At 42.7% G+C, this 12,760-nt stretch overlaps 1 protein-coding gene across 3 annotated transcripts in view; it reads right to left on the bottom strand.

Moving 5' to 3' along the window:
* The window catches only part of srcap (Snf2-related CREBBP activator protein), a 42,557-nt gene extending 30,763 nt beyond the window's left edge, over positions 1-11,794 (bottom strand). Inside the window, exons 1-8 of one of the 3 annotated variants that reach the window (XM_082544916.1) lie at positions 11,501-11,794; positions 9,990-10,066; positions 5,844-8,761; positions 5,210-5,251; positions 4,631-4,894; positions 2,558-2,743; positions 2,274-2,414; positions 282-471 (exon numbers count right to left, since the gene is read on the bottom strand). In XM_082544916.1, coding sequence (XP_082401042.1) covers positions 282-471; positions 2,274-2,414; positions 2,558-2,743; positions 4,631-4,894; positions 5,210-5,251; positions 5,844-8,387 — 3,367 coding nt within the window. In that variant the 5' untranslated portion in view covers positions 8,388-8,761; positions 9,990-10,066; positions 11,501-11,794. The remainder of the gene's footprint in view (positions 1-281; positions 472-2,273; positions 2,415-2,557; positions 2,744-4,630; positions 4,895-5,209; positions 5,252-5,843; positions 8,762-9,989; positions 10,067-11,500) is intronic. The other 2 variants (XM_082544914.1, XM_082544915.1) reach the window with 2 other exon arrangements.
* Positions 11,795-12,760: the final 966 nt, after the last annotated feature.

Genomic DNA, 12,760 nt, shown 5'->3' on the forward strand with positions numbered 1-12,760 from the left:
TCTCATCATGTTAAACCAAGCCGAGGTGCATCAGCCAGAGAGGGCTCGCAGAAAATGCGGTTTAATCTTACAAAGATGTAGCGACCTTGACGGTGAAGAACGCCTTTTGTTCCTATGAAACAGTTTACCTCTGAACGCTTGAGAAGATTCGCTCACTGGTGTGTAGCTATGACAACGTCCCAGTCTGAACCAGTGAATCAGCTCTGAAAGCTGTCTGCGACATGGTGGCAGTGAGCACTAACGATAAGAAGGAGGTTTTCTTTAAAGGGAAAACTTCTCACCATCCTCCTCGACAGGATTAGGCAGGGATTTCTGTGGAGACACGACGGTCTCAGCAGGCCTGATGGGTGCCAAGGACTTGCTCAGGAGGTCCGAGTATTTCTCCGTCTGGCCAACAATGAAGTCCAGCTGAAGGTCCAACGCCTTCTTCCGCTTCTCCTCTAGCCTGGACTGCTGCTTGTACTGTACCACCTTCAGGTTCAACAAATAAGACAGCGTGTGAGAACAGCTGGGAATTTCACATGATTTTTAAAAAGTAAACAAGAAAACCCCACATAAGCAGAAAAGTTGCGATGCTGGGTAAAACGGCATAAAATCTCAAATGGGTCTCGTATTTTAATTGAGTTTACAATATAAAAAGTTCAATTCAAGGTTTCAAGCTGCATGTTTTAACATCAAGAAGAGCCGTGTAGTCGGATTACTCTGGGTGAAATTCAACCGAAATTCTTGATGACTTAGATTTACATACTGTATTTAGTTCAAAAATAACAAAAACTTTTTTTTCTTTTTTTTTTTTAAAGGGCAATTATGAGCTCTGTGGGGGTCTTTTTGTTTGTTTGTTGGTTTTTAAAAACCAACAAACAAACAAACAATTAGACCATTAAAATAATGTCAGCAACACACATTAAAGTTTTTTGTGTGTGTGTGTGTGTGTTTTTAAATTAGAAAAACAACACTGAAAAAAAAATTTAATACTAAAGAAAACACGCACTAGATCAGTTCACAACTAACAAGGTTGAACATCCCAGAAAAAGATGGAAGATTCACAAGAGTTTATTCCAAGTGTTTGCAAACTACATCTTACTTTACAAAAAGATGCATCTACTATAAATTAAAGCTTTGCTTATTTTAGCAAAAAATACCAAAACACATTCTGCATTTTTACAACGACAATAGCTCAGCAGGAAAAAGGATCCAGGTGCTGAACTGACCCAAGCGCACCAGTGAAAATATTAAGCTTGTTCTGAACCAAAGAAAATATGACACGGGACGAGCAGAGCGGCTGAAATCATGAGATAGCGAGCATAGATTAGAAAACCCGTTGGTTTTCCCCTACTGAGGTAATTGATATCCTCCAAAGGTTCCCAGAGTGTTGTTAAAAGAAGAGCCCAATAAAAACTAATCACTTCGTGTGCCATTTTCTATCGTATATGTTTGTTCTGAAGTTTTATTTTCAGTTTCAGCCAGCTTTCAGAGCGAGTTTTGCTCATATGAAAGGGTTCACTTTCAGTTTAATTTAAATTATTTTGGGTTTTTTTTTTTTTGGTTTTTTTTTTTAAAATGTGTGTCCAAACTGTCCAGTGTTTTTTTTGTTTTGTTTATTATTTACACTTATTCTTCATTTTATTACTAAGTTAAGTTACTGTGTTGCGTCGTGTTGTATGTAGTGCCAACGTTTTATTGGAGACACAGATGAGCATTTTGCAATTTAGTATAATGTGTGAAAGTTTACATTTCTTCAGTACTGAAAAACAGAAATTAGGCTGTCTTGTCAGGGGCCATTTTTTTGGAGGGGGGCAGCCGACAGCACTGTACACAATGGTAGCTGGGTGTGTAGCAGGCAAACAAAAAAATACCGAAAATAGAGGTGTTTGATGGTAAATTGGCGTCAAAGCACGCTGAGAGATAGAGCTGTGCAAGAGGTGCAATTTTATCGTGGTGGAAGCAAAACAGCAAAACTAAGAGGGAATTTATTCATTACGATGTTTTTCAAAAGTGTAGTTTTGGTCTTTTGCTGCTGGTTCAGTGAATTTTGGTAGGAGAGTGACGAAACCTGCAGTTTCAGAATCTGTGCGCCAAAGCCTCCTGATCCCCACCTCGTTTTAGTTTTTATTCAGCTACAGCCTTGAACATTACACTGCCACGTTTTTGGAAGCAGGACTGCACTTCATGTGAAAAGTGGATGTTATTTCTGTCATAAACCCGAACAAACACGGGCGCTGAACAGAGAAGCAGAATGTTCTGTTTGCTTGGTTTCAGGGAATCATCTGTACCTTCTCTACACTGCTCCAAAAAGCCCGGACTTCCTTTGCGATAGAAGAGGCGACTCGTCTGATTTTAGCATGCTCGTCCCGCTTTGCTTTTTCTTCCTTTTGCCTCAGCTCCTCATGGTGCCGCATCACCATCCGCACCACCTAACAACAAATCAACAGAACACATTTAGAACATATACAACATCCACCATCAAAAATACAGGAGCGCACTTTTCACCCCTGTTCTTAGCATCATGAATGTGTGAAACTTCAAGCAAACCTCTGTGATGATTTGCACGTCCTACCTTTCTGGCCACGCCTCTCTTCCACCGCCTCTCTTGAGCAAAGTCAGCCGAGAGCCACTGCATCTCCTCACACAGGTAATCCCAGTGAACCTTTGGCCGCGGTGGCTCCGTCAGGCGGGTGAGTCGCTTCATAGACCAGAAGCCCTCTCGCTTCAGTGCCTGTGTTCGATGCTCGATGTCAGCTTCCTGCAGCACAAAGTGAAGAACAAAAAGTCAGTAAACTCCTGGCTCTGAAACAGTAAGGTGGGGGTTAGCTGATTCAGAAATGCCAAATACTGATCTCCTGCTACACTGCATCGTCAAAGGTGCTTTCAAACTGGAGGAACCTTTTCCTAGTTCTTCCGACTCTTAGAGGCGGTCCCCACTTTTGATGTAGGCTCACTTGATAGAAATGGGTCTATCAAAGCTTTGAGAACCCCATTTTCAGGTCTTTTTAGATACTAGTGCCATATATTGGCATTATAAGGAAAATAGAAAGATTATATGGAAAGAGAGCTGAACAAAAGGCAGTTTGTTTGTGGCTTTTATCTCATAGGATTTCACTTAATGGCATCAATTTGTGAAGATTATCTTCACAAATTGACCAAAACATTTTTTTAACAAAGTTTTATGCAATAACACCAAAACAACCTTGAAACAAAAACAGAAAAGAAATCCCACTTGGTGTGTGTAGAGGGAACCATGGTGGTGCCAGCCTCCGGGTTGGCATTTAAAAAAATAAAGGTTCTCCTTGCACCTCTCATTTAGGTACACTCTGGATTCATTACTTCATAATTATCCGTCTCAGTAACAAAAAAAAAAAAAAAAAATAGTGGCACTCTGGTGAACGGCTCTCATCGGTCGGAGAAAATATTTGTTTAATTTCAAAAGAGCTGCACCTGTGCAACATTTTCGATAACAATATCCCTCCCTAGCACTCAAACTGCAGCAGAGAAGCTGTTCCACACACCTCACACTTTGTCTCACACAGTCACAAGGCTGCAAGATGTTCCATCTTTCTTCTCCTGCTTTCAAATCCATACACTTTGTTGCCTTGTCCTGTTTGTCATATAGTGACCTTCATCAGCAGAGCTTCACTTGCTTCACAAAAGAGGAGGAGCTGATTGAGACGTTTCTTCTTAAAAACCGTGATGTTCCCAAAAAGTAACGCAAGTAAACAGTACAAAGGACAGAGCTCTTTATATTTAACACTTGAACACAACAGTTTTTAAAGGTTGTTCAGCAGAACGCTCCAGCATAATCATGTAAAGTATACCATCAAAGTCAAAAGGATGTCAGGGGAGTTTTTAAAAAGTGCTGCATTTCTCCTGAGCTTTTCTTAAATTACTCAAAGCAGACATAAAATAACAATTAACTACTTAACTGCCCGACAGCTAAATAGGGAAATGGATCAAAAGCTGCGTCTATTCACAAAACTGAAATGTCTTTTTAGTAAAAAAGGTCCAATTTTCTCTCCTTTAAGAATCCAGAAGGTTAAAAAAATGCATGCTGTGCCATTCAAAGTGATTTGTTTTGATTATTTACATTTCAGACTCCTGGAGCAGCCTGTTAAAAGGCATCGGACATGAGGCAAATAATCTTCGGATGTGCAACTGCTTTCGTCAATTTGAGGATTTAGTGAGAGGCTGAGAAGCAGCGATTCATACACAATTCATAAGATTTCTGCCTGGCACCACTTACTGAGGGACAAGAAACAACCTACAGCAAAATAAAAGTTAAGATTTTACTTGGATTACGTGGAAGAAATATAAAAGCATGATAAACAAAAACAAAAAAAACCTTTCATATGCAGGACGGTTACAAAGATGAAATATTTTATATAAAAATATCAGAGCCCGGTTTGAAAAACAAAAAAACAAAAACTGAATTGGGAAATTTGAAGATAGATGAAAGAGGTAAACAGAAGGACAAGCAGTCAGAGAGATTGATAATAGATCGATAGATATAATTAGATAAAACTGTATCTAGACAAGCAGAAAGACTGCTAAAAAACACAGACGGAGAGACAGACTGGTTGACTGTCCCGCGGACATGTGGACGAAATGCTGAACATCCTGAATGATGCTCACTCACATGTTTAGCCAGCTCTGCCATGTCGGTGTGACGCTCACTGCGGGACCGCTGAGAGGAGCCCTGGTCTGGCGGCGAAGACGACGAACTGTAGGCACCGAAAGAGGAAGGTGAAACAAACTTTCCGTGGGGACCCCGGAGAGGCGAGGACCTCTCCCGCCGTGGTGTGGACCAGTCAGGTGTGGTTGAGGATCCGGGGTAGGAGAAGGTTGAGGGTGATCCAGGAGAAGAATTCCCAGTGACCCTGTCTGCAATCCACTGGCGTACCTGAGAGTGAAGGGGACAAGGATGAAGAGGATTTTTTTTTTTTTTTAATTTTTAGAAAATGAAACAAACTAAGGTGAAAGCCTAAGCTTCACTAAGACAAAAGCATCATGCATGAAATGGATTAGAGCATTTAAGTGTTTAGGAAGCGTGTCAAACTGGCCACGAGCGAGTCTGTGGCAGCCGTCTTCTCATGCAATCATAAAAGAGCTGAAGTCAAAGAAATGCCTGCTTGAGTTAAAATTCTCCTGCCTGGGATATGCTCATGAATGCCCTGTTAAAATGAGCCTGTCTGGGTGTCTGACAACCAGCACTTACCTTAAGAAACAGTGCTTGTCTGTCTGTCCTGCTCTGTCCATGCTGGAAAACACACATGGCTTAGCATGCGGCCAACTTAAAAGAAATGAATCACTGTATACAAGAACACCGCGCACACACGTGTTGCATTAAAGATGGACTACATGCGGAGTGACGTCCTTTTAAAATAAAATAAAAAGCATGCCAGCGTATCTGATTACCATTTGATAACTAAAACTGCTTTTTGTTCTTAGCCAAGATAAAATATTAACGCATCTCTTCAGGACTGAATTACAGCTCAGAAAAATGATTTCAGCAACAGTAACAGTGTTGCACATCACTAAAAAATATATATATATATTCTGTCATACCCAGTTAGGAAGCAAACCTCTCTGAAACTCCTAAGCTCCTCACTCGGATAAAAAGAACAAAAAAGATCCAATAAACAGTTCATCTCATCTTATTCACAGCGACAAGATGTCCGGATGCAGATTTAGCATTTATCAGCTGTTTTGCTTCAGTTGTGCTCGTGTTTTGTGGACGCCTCTTATACCTTGGCATTCAAGCAATAACTCATGACTATGAGTCTTAATGCTATGTCTAAGCTATGGTTTCTTTGGTTTCCTTTTTTTTTTTTTTTTAATGGATCAAATACCTTGTGTGGCGAGCTGGGGGTGGTCATCTCGCTTTTTTCGCCGTCGGCTTCGTCGTCACTGCCTTCTTCTGGGCTGCTAACCTGTCCCGAGTTGCTCTCCTGGACCTCAGTTTCTCCCGCAGGGTCGTCATGCTCAATGTCCTCGCCATCTTCCTCCCCGTAGATGGAATCGGGTTGGCTGGGGAAGTCGCCGGGGCTGGTGGATGCTGAGACTGAAGCTGTGAGCATGTTCGAACTGTGCAGCGTAGCGGCTGCTGTGGAAACATCTTGGGATAAAGTTCTGCTAACGGTTAAGGCCTCAGGTTTGCTTGTGGTAGTCGTTAAGGGGGTGGCAGGTGTAGCCGGGTCGGGTTCAAGAGAAATATTACCACTTTCTAGCTTGACAGAAGCTCCTGCTGCTGCTACCACTGACAATTCATTGACAGCCCGCTGCGTCTGATCGCTGCAGCTGCTAAGAGCGGAGACTGTTTGGGGAAGGCACTCCTCAGACACCGTGCCAGACCAGGAGCAGGAGCCGTGGGCATTGGCCAGCTTGCCGTCTGCATTCTGTTGCTTAGACAATGAAAAGGAGGGTGGGTGTTTCAGGAGAGGAGTTTCTCCCGGTTTGAGAAGGAGCAGCGTTGGATTTATAGCCCCAGGAGCGGCACGCAAAGCCACTGGCTTGCTTACTGAGGGCATAGCGACATTCTGAACAGTCACTGATGCCGTTGTGGTGACAGCGGGGGAATCTTTGGTCCCGTCACAAGCAGAAACACAGACCTCAGGCTTTGTGACACTTACAACAGTGACTCCTGGGGTCTGATTTAGGGAGGGTTGGTTTCCTATATGAGAAAGTGTAACAGCAACAGGGGCCTGCATCCCCAAGTTTCCACTGGTAATAGTAACCACTGGGGATAAGAGAGATAACGAAGCAACTGTTACTTCTGCTTCCTGTTTTGGGCCAACAGTCTGAAGCACAGCAGTACCGCTCACCTCCGTCTGGTCAGCACCGACCTGTGTCCCGATTTGCGCGCTGGTGTCCGCCTGTTCAACAGTGAATGAGTCAGCAGTAACGGCCGCTACTTCAACTAAACAAACCGCACTTGAGTGTGCCACTTCAACAGCTTGGTTAGCATCTAACACCAAATGCTGTTCAACTCCGGCCATGCTTGTGTTTCGTATGGATAAATTACTGCTAGAGCAAGCCTGATTTATATCACTTGTTGAACGCAAGGGCTGCTGGGAGATTATGATGGTGTTGTTTTCACCAACTGTGTGGATAGATGCTTCGAGGTCCTCAGAGTTTTCTAGTAAAGCGTTGAATAAGTTCACCTCATATCCAGGAGAATGAGGCATCTGTGCAGCACTGCTGGCACAGACCGTCTCCTCTGCGACCTCCTCCACCAGACTGCAAAACTCGTACACTTCCACAGGTTGAGAGCCCAGCTCCATCTGCGTCTGAACGCTTCCTGTGTACAGCTTCGGCTCCCCAGCGGAGATCTCCGAAGTCAGCTCGTTGACGATGGCGGCTTCGCAGACGCTGCCATCCTCTCGCTGCAGAAGGTAACTCTGATTCAGGTGCACGGTGGGCCAGGCCCCGGTGATATGAGCCTCCTCCCCGACAACCACAATTTCCTGAGTGTCGGCAGAATGCACAATCTCCGCGATGAGCTCTGTTGAGGCGACTTGGTCAGAGGTGTGAGATGTTTCAGCTTTTATAACCTCCCCCGCCTGAAGTGAGACAACTAGGCCTGTGTCAAACAGAGCAGGTCCGGTGGAAGGTTTTGAGGAAATCTCTTGCAGCACTGTGGGGCCTGACGAGTCAGCTTGCTCTTTGCTCGTGCTACTCTCCACCTGCGCTCCTTCAAGGGGACCGCAGCTGGACGCCGAGCTTCCTTTTCCAGTCGAAGTGTATATTCCAGGGAGCAGCTCTCTTGCCTTTGCGGCTTCGAGTATTTCAGCTGAATGAGGCTGCGTTTCAATGTGTTCAACTGACTCCGAAAAAGCCGTTTTCTGCACGTCTCTAGCATTAGCTGAGATCCCCTTGATAGTTTTGGGTTGAGTTTTTGACAGGTTAGTTTGTTTAATCTCTCTATTTTCGGCTGAGGACAGAAGGAGTGCAGGCGATGCCGAGTCCTGGAGACTCCCTGCTTGCTCTGCAGCACCTGACGGAGGTATATGGCTGCTTTGATTTGTTTGGACAGATGGAGTCCTGTCGGACTGCTCCACAGCCCCACCCTCCGTAGCGTCTTGGACAGAGAGAGATGAGGCTGTGAAACAGATCTGAGATTTGGGTTGTTGTGGGAGAATATTCCCACCTGTGTGCTCTTTTCCACCAAGTTCCATATTTGTTCCAGTCTCTGGTTTATATTCCAAGGTGATGGACCGTTTTTCCTTTGTTCCCGTAATAACCACAAGTCCAGCACCTTCTCTAGGAAGCTGGTTTGTCTGACTGTTTGAGTGGCTTTTCTCTTTATCAGTTTGTGACCCGTATTGCAGCTCTTGCACTGTTTTGTCAATCTGTAAGGGGACAGGAGGACAAAGGGAAGCTGGAAGCCTTTGCATCTCAGCAGAGGAACTGCAGTCCTCAGTGAGGGACGCTGGCAAAGATCTTGCAACTCCGACGGCACTCTCTTCTGAGATGATATTACCACTGATTGGTAGAGTCTCAGGCAAGGTGGTCGGAGGGGCGTTCTCCGTGCTGGCGAATGTTGGGGTGTTGCTCTCCAGCAGGGGCACAGTGGACGGATCGGTGAGCGGAGGGACTGGGTGCGGGGCAGCTGCGACCGGCTGCGGGGCATGCCGAGGGGACTCCCCAGCCACATTTTGTGCAGCCTGGGGGTTGCCACCCAGCACATCCACAGCCGGAGAGGCGTGCTGCCGCGCCGCCTCCTCCCCAGAGCGTCCTTCCTCGGTGCTGCCCCGGCTACACACTGCACCTGCAAGGGAAGAGACACAGGCTGTTAACAGGGGTGTCAGGCATGAACTGGTCCAATCGGCTACTGGATATTTTGTAAAGAGTGAGAGTTGCAGTGAAGTCATAAATTACTCAAATTTTTCGATAAAACTCATTTTTTGTGGTATGATGGTACTAGCTTTACACAGAAGTATACATCTCTCTCTATAAGTGTACTTTAATCGTTTTATTTAAGTTTATACTCACTTAAATTTTGATTTTACTTCAGTTCTTGTATTTACTAATGTAGTTGTTTTACTGTGATGTATTTTATTGAACTATATAGCACTGTACTTATCTTATGTGCTTATAGCTTGTATTTGCAGCAATAAAGGGATTTCCCCACTTTTGAGATAAGTAAAGCAGAACTTTATCTTATATTGTCACTATGATTTATCAATTTTAACAAACACATGATGTAAGGAGACAAAAAAAAAAGAAAAAAGAAAAAATGAAAACAAGATCTGAACACTCCGTGTCTGGCTCATTTTGAATCCAGGGATGTCCAGGTGAATGTTCTTTAGTAGCACTGGTTTTACTAGTCAAACTGGGCTAATGGGCCAAACGTGGCTCATGAACACCTCTGGTATAACTCACTTAACAGGTAAAAATGAAAGTGCGACCACATGTCCCTCTTTAAACAGGACATTTTCATCCCCCATGTTTTTTCTTTTAAGTCTAAATATAATAACAACAACAATATAATTGCAATGCACATTTGTAAAAATCTCAGGAAAAAAATTTCCACAATTGTATGTATATCTTTAAAAAGGTCATTAACATACATACACAAGAAAGGGAAAATAAAACACCTGAAACCAAAAACCAAAATAAACAAATAAAAACGGGGATCTCTGGATGCTCCACAGACTAAATAGCATTTATACCAGCTAAATAACATAGTACCTTAGATTCCATCTAAAAGAAGCAAGGTAAATTTTAATGCAAAAACATTAGCTGCACAGCTCATCCGTGTTTACTTTTTAGACTAAATATATCAAAATAAAAACCAGTCTGTGCACTATATTTTGTTTGATGAGTTTCTTTTCATGGGGACTAAGTACAATAAGTTTTTGCTAACAAAATAATAACATAAAGAAGTCTATTTAAATGTCTAAACACTGCTGACTGCACTAGCAAGTCACAAATAATTACTACACATATTACAGCCACTTCTGAAGCGATGTGTGTGCAAAGCAGGAGCCTCTCACCTGTCTGTCGTGTAAGACACAGATCTTCAGTGCTTTCTACTTCCAGGATGCTGAAATTAGGGTCCCCTCCACATATTCTGAGGAAGTGAGGAACAGAAATCGGGTGGTAACTTTATTTTTAAAATCAAAAAAGCAGTTTAAACTCACTATTAGGAACTCTACTGCTGAAACTGACTGGTCTTACAACTCCAACAGCTATAAAAAAAAAATGAGCTGTGGCAGAAGCTTCAGTTGGTAAACAGAGATATATGAATGTGTGGGATGATGAGTAACATGTCACGTAAGGAGCGGACAGCTAGGCTAGCAAACTCCTGCTAGGACTGTGGTGTGTGTGCAGCGGTAATAAAAAAAAAACACAAAAAAAAAAACAAAAAAAAAAAACAGCCAGCTCCTGGTTGCATTTGCTGCAGTCGCCCACAGGAAGATGTTAGGATTTCTGCAGCACGCGCTCTCTCGCGCTAAAAGCCGGCGACCAAGCGCGCGGGCCTCCGGTCAGTCATTCAATCCGTGCTCTCGTGACTATTTTTTCTTTTTTTTTCCTTTTAAATTGTGAGTACCTGTCGCCACATGGGGTTCAAGACGACCAAGAAATTATGTGTATTCACTAGTGATGTGGCAGCGGTGATACCTTGAAACATGAGCCGTACCCATATGAGAACTGCAGCTCAAGAAGCTTCATAAAACACAATTCAAAGGTTAACGCCTAACGTTGCCGGTTAGCTCTCTGGCAGGCTGGCTAACTAGCTAACGTTAGCTCCAGCAATAACAGTTAAATGGAGGAAGCCTGCTGCTAACTAGCCAGCTAGAAGAGTTAGTTAGTAGGGTGCGTTCATTTGACGCGCAGGCGCCCCTCATCCCACCCGCAGTTATGTAATGCTCAGGCTTCAAAGAAGCCAGTTTATGCCGATACATTTTAATGCGTTACTGTACGCTGAGGACCCAAAAATACCCCCAAAACATCCGAAAAGTCGCATTAAAAGCCGCTTCTGCATGCACTACAGAGGGAGGGGGGGGAGACAATCACTCGTGACGTCATTGCGTGGGGTCAAATCCTCTTTTGCGAAAATAAATGGGTTTAAATTATTCAGTTTTAAAAATAGATAGTGATTACTTTTTAGTTAAATATACGAAATGTCTAAAAAAAACAGTGTTAGAAAGTTCCATATAAATTTTGCAACGATTACACGGGGGACTCAAGGGGGCTAACTACGTCCCCACGGACCGCACTTTAGAAACGACCGCACGGAAGTGACGGTTTATCACTCCTTTTTTCTTTTAGAGTAGTTAACATCCGAAGATATCCCATGTCACTGTCTACTGTTTTGTCATCTTGGTTTAGGTCAGTGTTGTAGGTAGGTACATATTTCATCGCACGCCGCAGAAGCAGCGTGAACAAATGAAACGCAGTCTGATTGTGGCCTTCCAGTTGTCTAAAACCCCCCTTGAATCCCCCTTTACTTCCTCCTTCGCCCCCCTCCCTCTCAAGGCCGCCATCTTAAGTTCCCACCTACCTGAAATTTCCGACCAATTTTCTTTTACTAAATTCTCGTTGAAGGAGTCGTCATCCGCGAAAAATCGCACTCAATCCGTAATGCCAGTAATCCGAACTGTCTCCCGGTACCCAACGAGGTACCCCTAGGTCTGTGGGAAGAAGTTAAATTACGGACCGGGAGAGACTGGGTTTCGGCGCAGAATGTAGCGGTCGCGGGGAGGAGACTTTACGCAGCGAAATGGTGGAGGACCGCTGCTGACAAAGTACAGAACGCACGAAAATCTCGCGAGAAGTCGTCAAGCGCGCCACTTGAAATGCTGACATTTGTGATAGTTTATTTACCGGCGTTGGTGAGCGATTAATATAAAGATGAGTTAATTTAATTGATTTACTGCGGTGCGCTTGGAAGAAATAGTGCATGTTGAATCGTTTTTTTTTCGGGATTATTCATTTTATTAAAGAAAATTATATCAACGTGACAGCAAAACTATTTTAATTTCCCTGTCGGGGTTTGTTTACACTAAGTAAACGCTATTTCGCCATTTTCCTGGTGATTTAAATGTTGGATTATTTATAAAATATAATCGCAGCTATTTTTAATACACATATATTTTTAATGCACTCTAAGTTTAAATGATTATCTGTATGATTGTAAGTGATGTTATGCATAACATGTTATATTTGATGTACCTGAAACTTGTGGAATGGACTAAAATTATTCAATGTTACTATTAAAAGCTTTATGTAAATATTAGGTGGTTTTCTTTGGTTTAAAGAATGCTGCCCTATTATTTGCCAAATTTGAGTTGGAACAACAGTGAGCCATTTTTAAACAAAAGAAATCTGATGGAGCCACAAAACCAATGTAATCCTTATAATAACAATAGCACAGCCTTTTAAGGACAGATTATCCTTTGAATATTATCAACAGGTGTAAATAAATACTATTGTTACATCCACGTGTTTCAGAGAGGAGCATTTATGACTATTTGCATTTTAATTACAATAACACTATATTTTTTGTTACATATGTAAAATTATAGAACAAAAATACAAAAAACTATCATTGCAAATGTACAACAGAATTGTGAAGCAAAGGAGAAAAAAAAGTCTATTAAGCCTGATTTGAAGTGTAATGCTACACTGGTCACTGATGGGTACCAGTGTTTCTGCAAATAACCTAAATTAAAAAGAGCCTGTTTTGATTATAAATATCAAAACCTTTTAATTTAATTTTTTCCTAAGGTCCAGCTACACTTTTAAGTAGTGAAAATAAACA

Source organism: Aulonocara stuartgranti (genome assembly GCF_965226115.1).
Source record: "Aulonocara stuartgranti genome assembly, chromosome: 8".
Classification (NCBI taxonomy): Eukaryota; Metazoa; Chordata; class Actinopteri; order Cichliformes; family Cichlidae; genus Aulonocara; species Aulonocara stuartgranti.